The following is an 11,606-nucleotide window of genomic DNA, read 5'->3' on the forward strand; positions in this document are numbered from 1 at the left end:
GGAAAAGCTTAAAATCTCCACACTGTCTTTCCAGAGAAGCCCACTTCACCCGCTGCTCCCTGCCCCGGGGCCTCATCCCTCCCCTCCAGCTTTTCTCCAGCAAGGGCCCTTCTAGAAGCCCCCTCTTTTAGACCTCTGTCCACCAGCTCACCCCAAATTCTTTCTGCCGCTGGCGGCCCGCCCCTATCAGGGGCCATTTCCTCCAGAAACACTTCCAGCCCCCCACCCTGCCCCCGCCCCGGGTCTGTGCCTCTCCACACTCTGCTCTCAGAGCCGCACACCAAGCCCTGCCAGCTGGGCCCAGTCACAGGAGGCAGCCATCACTGCCAAGTACCGATTTAGCACACTCGTGATTGGTCTCTTTCAGTCTCATCTGCCCTGTGAGCAAATATTATCAAACTGTAATTCTCAGAGGGGAAACATGAATCTCAGATCAAAAGGATGCATGGGGAGGGGGTCCCCCGTGGAAAGCAGGAGGAGCCGGCCTGCCATCGGGCTGAACCACCCAGCCACACGCTCGCCCAGCTGCTGCAAGTCCCCAGGACCCACGTTTCCTGGCCCTGGCTGAGCGCAGTCTCTGCTGCACCCGGGCTGACTGCGTGCGTGACTTGGTGCCCTGAAAGGTGACGTCCCTCAGAGGGTGAGGACGGCGCACAGGCTGACACGCAAGGCCCTGGTTCTGAGCCCGGCATGCAGTGAACACTGCCTGTGGTCGCCATTCTTGTGGTTTTTGTTAATAAACTCTATTTCTTAGAACTGTGGTGGATAAACAGAAAAGCAGAGAAGATGGTACAGAGAGTTCCCAAGGACCCCACGCCCGCTTTCCCCTGCAATTAACATCTTTCATTCATAGAGTACATTCACTAAAATTAATGAACCCAGGTGGACCTGTTGTTATTAACTAAGTCCATTTCCTTAGCTTTCCCAATATCCTTTTCCTGTTTCATGATTCCATCCACTTATCTGTTATTTTCTTTTTCTTTTTCTTTCTTTATTTTTTTTTTAGTGTGTGTGTGTGTGTGTGTGTGTGTGTGTGTGTGTGGTACTGGGAATGGAACCCAAGGGCCTTCTACCTCCAGGCTATACTCCCAGACCTTTTTTTTTTTTTTAATTTGGAAACAGGGTCTCACTAAGTTGCTAAGAGACTCACTAAGTAGCTGAGGCTGGCTTTGAACCTTTGAGATCCTCCTGTATCAGCCTCCCAAGTACTGGGATTACAAGCCTGGGCCGCCAGGCCCGGATATGTTATTATTTTCTATTAGGACCCAATACCCTTACCTGAAATTCTTGGAACAAGAAGTGCTTCAGATTTCAGATTTGGGGGTGGGACAGAGCTGGGAATATTTGCATATTAATGCTGGATTATCTAGGTGATTGATGGGACCCAAGACAGAAATGAAATTCATTTATCACACATCTTAAATGCATAGCCCGAAGGTAACTTTGATATTTTTAGTCTGCCTGTGTTTGGACTGTGACCCATCACAGGAGGGCAGGTGTAGAATTTCCCACTTGTACCATCATGTTGGCATTGAAAAGGTTTCAGGTTTGGGAACATTTTGGACTTTTCAGATTAAGGGTGCTCAACCTGTAACAGCCATCGATTAACTGGCTTCATCCTAGAGCGCCTGTGAGGCTCTAACTGGACCACTCACTGTGGCCGGCCTCTGCCATGAGCTTTTAGGGCATCTCCCTCTCTGTGGGGAGGAAACCGACCCAGCCTTGGGTTCCCAGAGACCCCAAGCCCAGAGCAGGCAGGAGCCCCCCGAGAAGGGAAAGGCCAGGGGCTAAGGAAGGAACCAAGCAGAGGACCCGAGGTCTTCAGAGCCATCCCTACCCAAAAACCCTGTTCCGCAACCCACCTGTAGTGTCTTTGCTAGAAAGTTCCCTCCTCCCCCGCCCCTCTCCCCCACAGCCACAGCCCCTCTGCAGAGCAGCATCAACCCCCAGCTGTGGGGCAGAAAGCCAGGGTGCGGGGGCAATGACACCCTCCTGAGCAGCCCTCAGGCCCCAGCCGGAGGCGCCTGCCTCTACTTTAGGGCAGGAATTTCACCACAGCCCCTGGAGGCCGATTGGGCACTCCCAACAGGTGGGCCTTATGGGCTGCCATGCCTCCTCCATATAAGTCCAGCCCAGGAGGGGTGTTGCGGATGCCTCTAGCGACAGGAGCTTCTACAATGGGCTGGGGGGCCTGTGTCATCTTGCTACTGCTGGCAGCAGCCGCCCTGGGGTTGAGTCAGTGGACGCAGCCCACGCCTGGCTTCCCGCACAGCTATGACTGTGGGGTCCGGGGCATGCAGCTGTTGGTGGCTGTCAGGCCAGGCCAGACCATCCGCTTCAAGGTGCTGGGTGAGTGCGGGTAGGACCCGGTCCTCATCTCCCCAGGCTGCTGCAGTGTAGACCCCTGGAGAGGAAGCAAGAGCCCTGGGCATCACCTAAGGCTAGGGGTAGGCAGAGCGCTGCCAAACTCCATCTGCCCGGGTATCACTGGACCTCTCGTTGCCAGGGAGGCTGGCTCTGGAGGGCTGGTGCAGGGCCCAAGCTCTGCGTTTCTCAGCTTGCCTAACCCATCTAGTCTGATAAGGAGAAAAGGGGCGCAGGTTTGGAATGGTGATTTGAATCTGCAACTTCTAAAGCTGTGTGCTCAGCCGGGCGTGGTGGCGCACGCTTGTAATCCCCGCGCTTGGGAGGCGGAGACAGGAGGATCACGCAGGTTTGAAGCCAGCCGCGCGCGCTGGCTTAGGAGACCCTGTTTCCAAATAAAAATATAAAATAGTTCTGGGAGTGTAGCCCAGAGGTAGAAGTGTTTCCAGGAACCCCAGTACCACCAAAAATAAATAAAGCTGTGTGCTCTTGGGCAGCTGACTGCCCTCTCTGAGCCTCACCCACAAGGTGGGAAAGTTGGCCCCAAGCTTGCCACGTGGGCCGGGGTCATGCCCGCCCCAGAAGGTTCCCTGACTGTTTGGGACTAACAAGGTAGGTGAACACCTAGCAGGTGTCCCTACGTAACTGCAAAGCCAGTTAACCTGGCAAACAAGCTCAGTTCTTTCTGCAAAATTCAAAGCTCAGCTCCCCAATCTGCCCCTCATTGCGGGTGCCTGAGAAAGCTTTGGGCTCCCGCCACCCTGCTCACAGAAGGTGGGTAACTGAGCTCAGAGATGTGCCGCCTGAGGTCCTAGTGGGCCTCCCTCCACTGGGTCCTCATGCCCACCTGCTGCCATCACCAGGATCCCCAGCAAGAAAGACCCCATGGCCACCCATCCTGCTTCAGATGTGGGAGCCGGGACCGCAGGGAAGAAGCTTGCCCAAGACCACACAGCGAAGGCGGAACGGAGTCTCTGGCCTCCTGTGTGGGTTGCTGGTCGACCCCTGCAGCACCTGACGCCCCTTTGACCCTTTGTGTCCTCTCCCCACCCCCAGATGAATTTGGAAACCGGTTTGAAGTAGAAAACTGCTCCATCTGCTACCACTGGGTCACCTCTGAGCCCCGGGGGCCCGCGGTCCTCTCAGCTTATTACAAAGGCTGCCACGTGCTGGAGAAGGTAGGGATGGGAGCCAGCTGGCCCTAGAAGCCTGGAGCCCGCGCTCTGTCCGCGGGTCAGCGGCTGGGAGGTCAAGTCCTGGGTGCAGGGCCTTGCTGGGACAGCCAGCTGCACTCGGCCAACCCCTCCCTGCCTGGGGTGTCAGGTGATTCCCACCTGTTGTCTCCTCCCACCTGCAGGACGGGCGATTCCACCTGAGGGTGTTCATAGAAGCTCTGCTGCCCGATGGTCACGTGGATGTAGGACAAGAGGTCACTCTGATCTGTCCCAAACCAGACCCCACCTGGACCCTGGGCTCTCACCGTTCGCCACCCACCTCAGCCTCACCAACGCCTCACATCCTCCCCTTCCGCGCCACCTCCAGCCACATTCCCGCTGGCTCTGGCCACGTCACTCCTACCCCCTTATCCCCAGAGTACAGCTTTCCTGCTTCCCCATCCTGGGCTCCTGCGCCTGCCGGCTCCGCCCCAACTCTGCCCCAGGTGGGCACCATGAAGCCCTTGGATGTGGACGAGCCCGATTATGTGGGTATGTAGGATGTTCTGTGTGTGCACGCCCTCTGTGTCTGGCCCTTCTGGAGTACGGGGTAGTTCTGAGAAGCCACTTCTTTATTGATCTATCACCCAACCCTAGGGACCCATCTGCCCCAGGAGCAGTGCCGGGTGCCCTCTGGGCACATCCCCTGCATGGTGGGAAATGGTTCCAAGGAAGCCTGTCAGCAGGCCGGCTGCTGCTATGACAACACCAGAGAGGTGCCCTGTTACTATGGCAACACAGGTAACCCCTCCCGCACCTAGCCTGGTCCAGGTCCCCTGGATCCTGATGCAGGAGGACAGGTGCCTCCTCTGCCTGGCTGCACAGCCTCATACCCGTTCCTCAGAGTCCGACTCCCAGAGTGGGGGGCAAAGACCCCTATGAGGGACCGCACATCCCAGCCTTCTAAGTTGCCCCAGAAACAGCTAGCAGAGCTACCTCTAAATGTGCTCATACCTTTATATCCAAAACACTCCAGTTTGGATGATAAACCACATAATGACCCAACTTCAACCCTTCTGTTCCATGGGCAGGAAGCCGGTCCCTGGAGGCTTTGCTCAGGCTGATGCTGACCCACGTGGGGATGAGAGACCGGGGATTTCCTGCTAGTTGCCCAACCCCCATCACAGTGGGGCCGGGTGGGCGCTAAGTCCCAGGCCCTCATCTGCCTCTCTCGGATCTCCTGGGTCCCAGCCACGGTGCAGTGTCTGAGAAGCGGCTACTTCATCCTGGTGGTGTCCCAAGAAACGGCCTTGGCACACAGGATCACGCTGGCCAACGTCCGCCTGGCCTATGCCCCCGCCCGCTGTCCGCCCGCCCAGGCGACGGGTGCCTTTGTGGTCTTCCATGTCCCCCTCACCCACTGTGGCACCACAATTCAGGTAGGAGGGAGACATGGGCAGCTGCTGAGCCGCTCCACCTCCCCGGCCCGAGGACCTCACCCAGCCTGTGCCTCCACAGGTGGCTGGCAACCAGCTCATCTATGAGAACCAGCTGGTGTCTGACATCGATGTCCGAAAGGGGACTCGGGGTTCCATCACTAGAGACGGCACCTTCCGGTGAGGGGGACCCCTCCCCAGACATGCCAGGCTGTGGGCTTGGGTATGACAGAGCAGAGGAAAATCTGCAAGAGAATTTGGAGCCAGCTGGGTTAAATCCAAGCTCTGTGTTTACCTGGCTGTGTGACCGTAGCCGCTTCTCTTCCAGCCTCCCCTGCAAGACAGGAGAAGGCCCCTCTCTTGGGGCTTATGTGAGGTTATCTCTGTCCATGCCTGGCAGACAAGGCTCAGACAGAAGCCACTAGCAGCTCCTGAGAGAGAGGGTCCTGACTTTATCTTTCCAAGAACTGGGCTCGAGCAGCTGAAAGCATCCTCTCTGGGCCCCAGGAAGGGGAAGGGGCTGAGGCTGTTGCCCTGTGCTAATCTCAGGTTACAAAGCCGCAGATGAGGCAGCAGATACCCTGGGCTGAGGATGTGGTGGAGGATGGGGCTGGTGGGGGGATCCCGTGGAAGGGGCCCCCAGGCATGCTGGCTCAGCATGGCACAACCATCCCAGGTGCCCAGGAGGGGGACTCCAAGAAGGAGCTGATGTGCTAAGGGTTGTAGGAGTCCTGTGCATGGCACCCCGTGGGTGCTTAGGACCCCTTCTCCCCACCCTACCTGCCATGAGAGTTGGAAGGCGAGGGACTAGTTTGGTCCCAACACATCTTTTGCTTAAAAGGTTGCATGACCTGGTAGGGGCGGAGGCCAGCCCATGTTGTACTTTAGACCCTTGGACTTAAAAAGCTACAAGAGCAAGCCAGAATTCAGCACAGCAGCCAGGGGTTCCCAGAGGGCATAGAAGGAAGAGGGAAACAGCTGTAGTTGGTCAGGACAAGCAGGAGCCCCTGGGACACGGGATAATGGATGAGAGGCCCTCAGGATGAGGTGGGGTCCCTGTGGCTCCATAGCTCCTGGTCGGTGGCAGTCCTCCCAGGTGCGGGGTGCAGGCCCAGTAGAGTGTGGGTGAGCAGCTCGTGTGGCACTCAGGCTTGCAAGGGAGGCACTGGACCTCATGGCAGGCCAACAACAACCGCAAGGATGACGAGCAGACGGCAGAGGCCCCGTCTAGGGCCTCGCAACATCCTCAGCAGGGCCCTCGGAGGGAGGAAACTGAGGCCTCGGTGGAACAACTTGCTCGTGGTCCTTCCACCTGTAGAGTACCAAGATGCATGAACGTGGATGCTCAGGTTGTCTCGGAGGAGATCTGGGTGGGGGGCAGGCTTGGGAGCTGTCAGGGCGGCCACAGGGTTCATATGAACTCATGAAACCAGGAACTTGGCCGATATCTGGTGTCCAGAGGCAGGACACATAAGCACCCCCAAAACACCTGCTGAGTAAATGGTTAAAGGAAACGGCAGCGGTAGATGAGATTAGCAGAGAGTATACGTGCTAAGGGTGCGGGGTAATGACATCTAAGAACTGGAGCTGGGGAGCCGGGCGTGGTGGCATACACTTGTGATCCCAGCATTTGGGAGGTTGAGACAGGAGGATTTCGGATTTGCAATCAGCCTCAGCTACTTAGTGAGGCGCTCTGCAACTTAGTGAGATGCTGTTTCAAAATAAAGAATAAAAAATGGGGCTGGGGGTGTAGCTCTGAAGTAGAATGCCCCTGGGTTCCATCCTTAGTTCGAGGGGTGGGGGAAGAGCTGGGCGTGGTGGCACATGCTTGCAATCCCAAGCTTGGGAGGCAGAGATGGGAGGATCACGGGCTCTAGGCCAGCCTGAACAACTTAGTGGGATCCTCGGCAACTTGGTGAAACCCTGTTTCAAAACTTTTTTTAAAGGAAGAACTGGAGTGCAGCACCAAGGTAGAATGCCCCGGGCTCAGTGTCCTAAGACACAAACCCAGATCTACCCAACAGGCTCAATTACCGGGCCTCAAAACCAGTGCAAGGTCCCGGGCTCCGGGGCCCTGTTGTTACCTTGATCCTGGAACGGGGCCACCACCTGCAGCTCGTGTTGTCCCAGGAAGACCAGGAAAGCACCTCTCGCCCTGCTGGAGGCTGCCCTGTTTGTTACACCCACACTGTGGGCTCCTGGTTTATTAAGTAAACAGGATACTGATTTCGTCTTCCCAACCCTCTTGCACCGGGACCTCAGGCTTCATGTCCGCTGTACCTTCAACGCTGAGGACTTCCTGCCCATCCAGGCATCCATCTTCCCGCCCCCTTCGCCTGCCCCTGTGACTCAGTCTGGCCCCCTGCGGCTGGAGCTGCGCATCGCCAAGGGTAGGGTGGATGTTCCCGCAGCTTTCTCTTCCGCCCCCAGCTCCCCAAGGCACAGCGCGCTGAGGCTCACGAGCCCTCTCCCCGCAGATGAGACCTTCACCTCCTACTACAGCGAGGGGGACTATCCTCTAGTGAGGCTGCTCCGGGAACCGGTCCACGTGGAGGTCCGGCTTCTGCAGAGGACAGACCCCCGTCTGGTTCTGGTGCTGCACCAGTGCTGGGCCACCCCCAGCGCCAACCCCTTCCAGCAGCCTCAGTGGCCCATCCTGTCAGAAGGGTGAGTGACAGCGGGTAGCTGAGCTGCTCCAGGGCCGCCCCTGCCTCCCTGAGGCCTCCTGACCTCTCTCCTTCCTAGGTGCCCCTTTGAGGGCGACAGCTACAGAACCCAACTGGTCGCCTTGGACCAGCCGGAGCTGCCCTTCCAGTCTCACTACCGGCGCTTCACCGTGGCCACCTTCGCCCTCCTGGACTCCAGCTTGCAGACAGCCCTCAGAGGACCGGTGAGAAGGACCTCGGTTCCTCATGGCTGGCCCCTCTGAGTGGGGATGAGCCGGTCTCCCTTCCAGCACCCATGAGCGGATACAAAGTTCTCATCATGGGGCTGGTTTTACCTAGGGCCGTAGATGGCAGTGGACACAGGACCTGGCCTGGGGTCAGTGCAGAGGCCGCTGATAAGCAGCTTCAAGGGAGGGCGGGAAATACTGAGCGTGGCTACAATCAGCCCAAAATCTGAGCGCCGGCAGTGGTACGAGGGTGGCCTCGTTTCCGATTCTGGAGGCGATATGTTTGCTGAACTTCTGATTTCAGTTCTTTAAAACATAATGACTTCTCCAGCAGGTAAAAGTGGACCCACTTAGAGTGTGTTTAGGTTTTTTGTGTCCTACGCAAACGGCACCGCAGATGACAGGCTACTCGTGGTCTGCTGCACGGTGCTGTCGCGTCCTGCACACAGGTCTCGGTTTTCAGTTTCTGCTTCTTACTACATCGGATGTAGATGAATTCTGGTAGACACGGCTCGGGCTGGCTTTGGTCTCATCTCATCTATGTGCTGTTCGTGATCTAAGACACTGATCAGCAGGGGCGCCTGTGGGTAGGGCCGATGGGTGCTGGGTCGGGTCACCTCCTCCTGCCTCCATTCCACTTGGGAGCCCCCCTGCCTTTGTTCCCAGAAACAGTGGTTACCTGTCTTCCCCTCTGCCCCAAGCCACTGGTCTCTGGGGCCAGGAAGAGAATGGCAAATGCATTGTCCAGCCATCTGATCAGACCTCGGCTCCTCAAAATTCCCTTTCTGGCAAGGAGCAACCCCGCACTGCTAGCTACACAGCCAGAGGCGGTGGTGGAGCAGGCTGAGGGCTGGGGCTGTGCCTAGGTCCTGCCTGCCAGGTCCTCTGCTGCAGACCGTCAGGAGGAAGGCTTCCCAGCTGGGGAGGCAACACAGACAGCTCTGAACCCCATCAGCATGGGCAGCGCTACGCTCAGAATACCCAGACTCGTCCCTGCGCCTCACCAGCTGCAGCACGCACTCGGCTGCCTCAGTCCTTCCTGCCCAGCAGCACGGGGGCTTGACGTGCCCCTTCTCTCCCCAGGTCTACTTCTTCTGCAGCGCTTCTGCCTGCTACCCCTCGAGGCTGGAGCCGTGCTCTATGCCCTGTAGCTCTGGGACTGCAAGTGAGTCTGGGCTGGGGAGTGTTATTTCTTCCATCCATCCTTGGGCCTGTGCCTGGCTCTTGGGCCACAAGGAGCTGGAGTCTAGCCCAAGGTGCTCTCCCCTGGACAGGACAGCGGCGATCCTCGGGTTACCAGAATGGTACCACCTGGCCCCTGGACATTGTGAGCTCTCCAGGACCTGTGGGCTTTGAGGACGCCTATGAATGGGGATCCACAGGTAGCAGGGCTGTGGGGGCCCCTCGGGCCCTCGGCCCCTCCTCACAAACAGGGAAGCTCTGGCCATGGTGGAGGCAGGAGATGGCGCAACAGCCTTCAGTGGGGAACTAAGAAGAGGCGGCTCCCAGCCCCACAGTTTTGGGGAGGAGAGTGTGGTTATAAAGGTCAAGGTCGAAGGAAAGTGGTGGGGAGCCCGTGCCTCCCCATCCTTTCTCTCTGCAGGCTCCAGCAGGAACTCCACCCCGAGGCCTCTCGTCTGGGTCATCCCTTTGCTGCTGGCTGTGGCCCTGGTCCTGGGGGTTGGTGTCTTTGTGGGCCTGAGGCAGGCCTGGGCTCAGAAGCGCCTGCAAAATGCCAGCCAGTGAATGGGCTCAATAAACCATGTTCAAACCTACTGCACCAGGTGTGAGGTCATGTGTGAAAGCTAGAACGGGATTCTGGCCTGAGAAGCTTGTTCCTCAGAGTTCCAAATTCTGAAAGAACACAGCTGACTCTATTGCAAACAGCCATGCACCATGGAAGGACATTTCAGTCAGTGAGACCAAACATAAAACACTGGTCCCATGCAATGATAACAGCGAAAAGTTTCCTACAGTCAGTGACACTGTAGCCACCGTAATGTCGTAGCGCAGTGTCAACACATCACTCCTGTGTTTGTGGTGAGGCTGGTGTAAACCCAGTGCAGGGGAATAAAATACAGCGGCTACATATAGTACTGAAGGCTTGATAATGGTAACATGCACCATGTTACTGGTTTGTGTTTACTATACTTTCACTATTTTATTTATTGATTGGTACTGGGGATGGGAACCCAGCAGCATTCTACCTCTGAGCTCCACTCCTGGACTTTTCTCCTATCTCAGCCTCCCAAGTACTGGGATTACAAGTATGTGCCACCACGCCAGGTTAATCATTAGTGTATTCGGTCTACTTATAAAACGGTTTACTGAGCTGGGCGTGGTGGTGGCGCACGCTTGTAATCCCAGCGTTTGGGAGGCTGAGACAGGGCTGTGGTTTGAGGACAGCCTTGGCTACTTAGGCCCTTTGCAGCTCAGTGAGGTCCTGTTTCAAAATAAAGAATAAAAAAGTGGGAGCCGGGCGTGGTGGCGCACACTTGTAATCCCAGCACTTGGGAGGCTGAGACAGGAAGATCACACAGGTTTAAAGCCAGCCTCAGCTACTTAGTGAGGCTCTCAGCAACTTAGTGAGACCCTGTTTCCAAATAAAATATAAAATAGGTCTGGGAGTCTAGCCCGGGGGTAGAAAGCCCCTGGGTTCTATCCTCAGTACCACAAAAAGAATAAAAATAGTTTACTATAAAGCCGTAAGCTGCATTACCCTGGCAGCAGCCTTAAATGTCTCACACTTATGCATCTCACAGCACCCAGAGGCCACGTTGGATCAACTGCCCTAGTTTATCCAGGTGTGTGTAAGCACACGCTAGTGAAATCACCCAAGTTTTTTTTTTGGGGGGGTCCAACGATGAAACCCAGGGACATTCGACCTCCGGCCTACACCCCCTGCCCTATTTTTATTCTTTATTTGGAAACAGGGTCTCGCTAAGTTACAGAGGGCCTCACTAAGTAGCTGAGGCCGTCTGCAAACCGGGATTCTCTGGTCTCAGCCTCCCAAATGCTGGGATTACAAGTGTGCACCACCACGCCCAGCTTCTCTTTCTTTTGAAACAGGGTTTTGCTAGATGGCTGAGTCTTGAAAATTTGCCGAGCCCAGTTTCAAATCTGGATCCGGTCTCAGCCCTCAGAGTAATAGATTAAAGCCATGTGCCACCACGCCCAGCTTAAGGCGGTTCTCACAGTACACCCCATTGCCAAGCAACTCCTGGTAATACCTAATACACACCACATGCCGGGTAGCATTTGCCTACCATCTCCCAGAGCTGTGTCAGGCAGGCTTCCCCTCTCCACAAGGAAAGGCGGCATTCAGAAAATCCAAGCAAAGGCCAAAAGTGGGGAGCTAAAACAGCAGGAACGAGGGGTGGAGAAGGCCTGTCAGCCGCCCCAGGCTCAGGTGTACCTGTGGGGCAACCTTCACCATAGGAGGAGTCAGCGCTCGCTCCCAGGGCCTCGCAAGCCCAACCTGAGCTGATTGTCCAAAACGCGGAGCCACACTGCCAACTACAAGCCTTGCTCCCCTTCCCAGGCACGGCTGAGCAGCCTGCTGGCCCTCCACTGCCTGCGGCGTGGACACCAGCCAGCTCGGCACCGCGCTGCGAGGCCGCTGACCCGCTTCCTAGTGCAGGGCGTGGGCCCGCATCTCACTTGGCAGCAGAGACCCTTGAGATTGACACCCAGACCTGACCTGGAAAGGGGAGGCTGTGGGGTTCTGACCTGGAAAGGGGAGGCTGTGGGGTTCTGACC

At 56.7% G+C, this 11,606-nt stretch overlaps 1 protein-coding gene across 1 annotated transcript; it reads left to right on the plus strand.

The window, feature by feature from the left end:
• Nucleotides 1-2,177: 2,177 nt before the first annotated feature.
• On the plus strand, nucleotides 2,178-11,334 carry ZP1 (zona pellucida glycoprotein 1; the record flags this gene model as incomplete). Its single annotated transcript, XM_080691844.1, has 14 exons — nucleotides 2,178-2,349; nucleotides 3,421-3,542; nucleotides 3,722-3,845; nucleotides 3,957-4,070; nucleotides 4,176-4,319; nucleotides 4,770-4,957; nucleotides 5,037-5,134; nucleotides 7,217-7,344; nucleotides 7,432-7,621; nucleotides 7,700-7,844; nucleotides 8,931-9,012; nucleotides 9,122-9,229; nucleotides 9,451-9,589; nucleotides 11,157-11,334. The coding sequence occupies 14 exons, from the start codon at nucleotides 2,178-2,180 to the stop codon at nucleotides 11,332-11,334; spliced, it is 1,932 nt and encodes a 643-aa protein (XP_080547970.1).
• Between the last annotated feature and the right edge of the window lie 272 nt (nucleotides 11,335-11,606).

The sequence above is a fragment of the Muscardinus avellanarius genome, assembly GCF_963383645.1.
Source record: "Muscardinus avellanarius genome assembly, chromosome: 1".
Taxonomy (NCBI): domain Eukaryota; kingdom Metazoa; phylum Chordata; class Mammalia; order Rodentia; family Gliridae; genus Muscardinus; species Muscardinus avellanarius.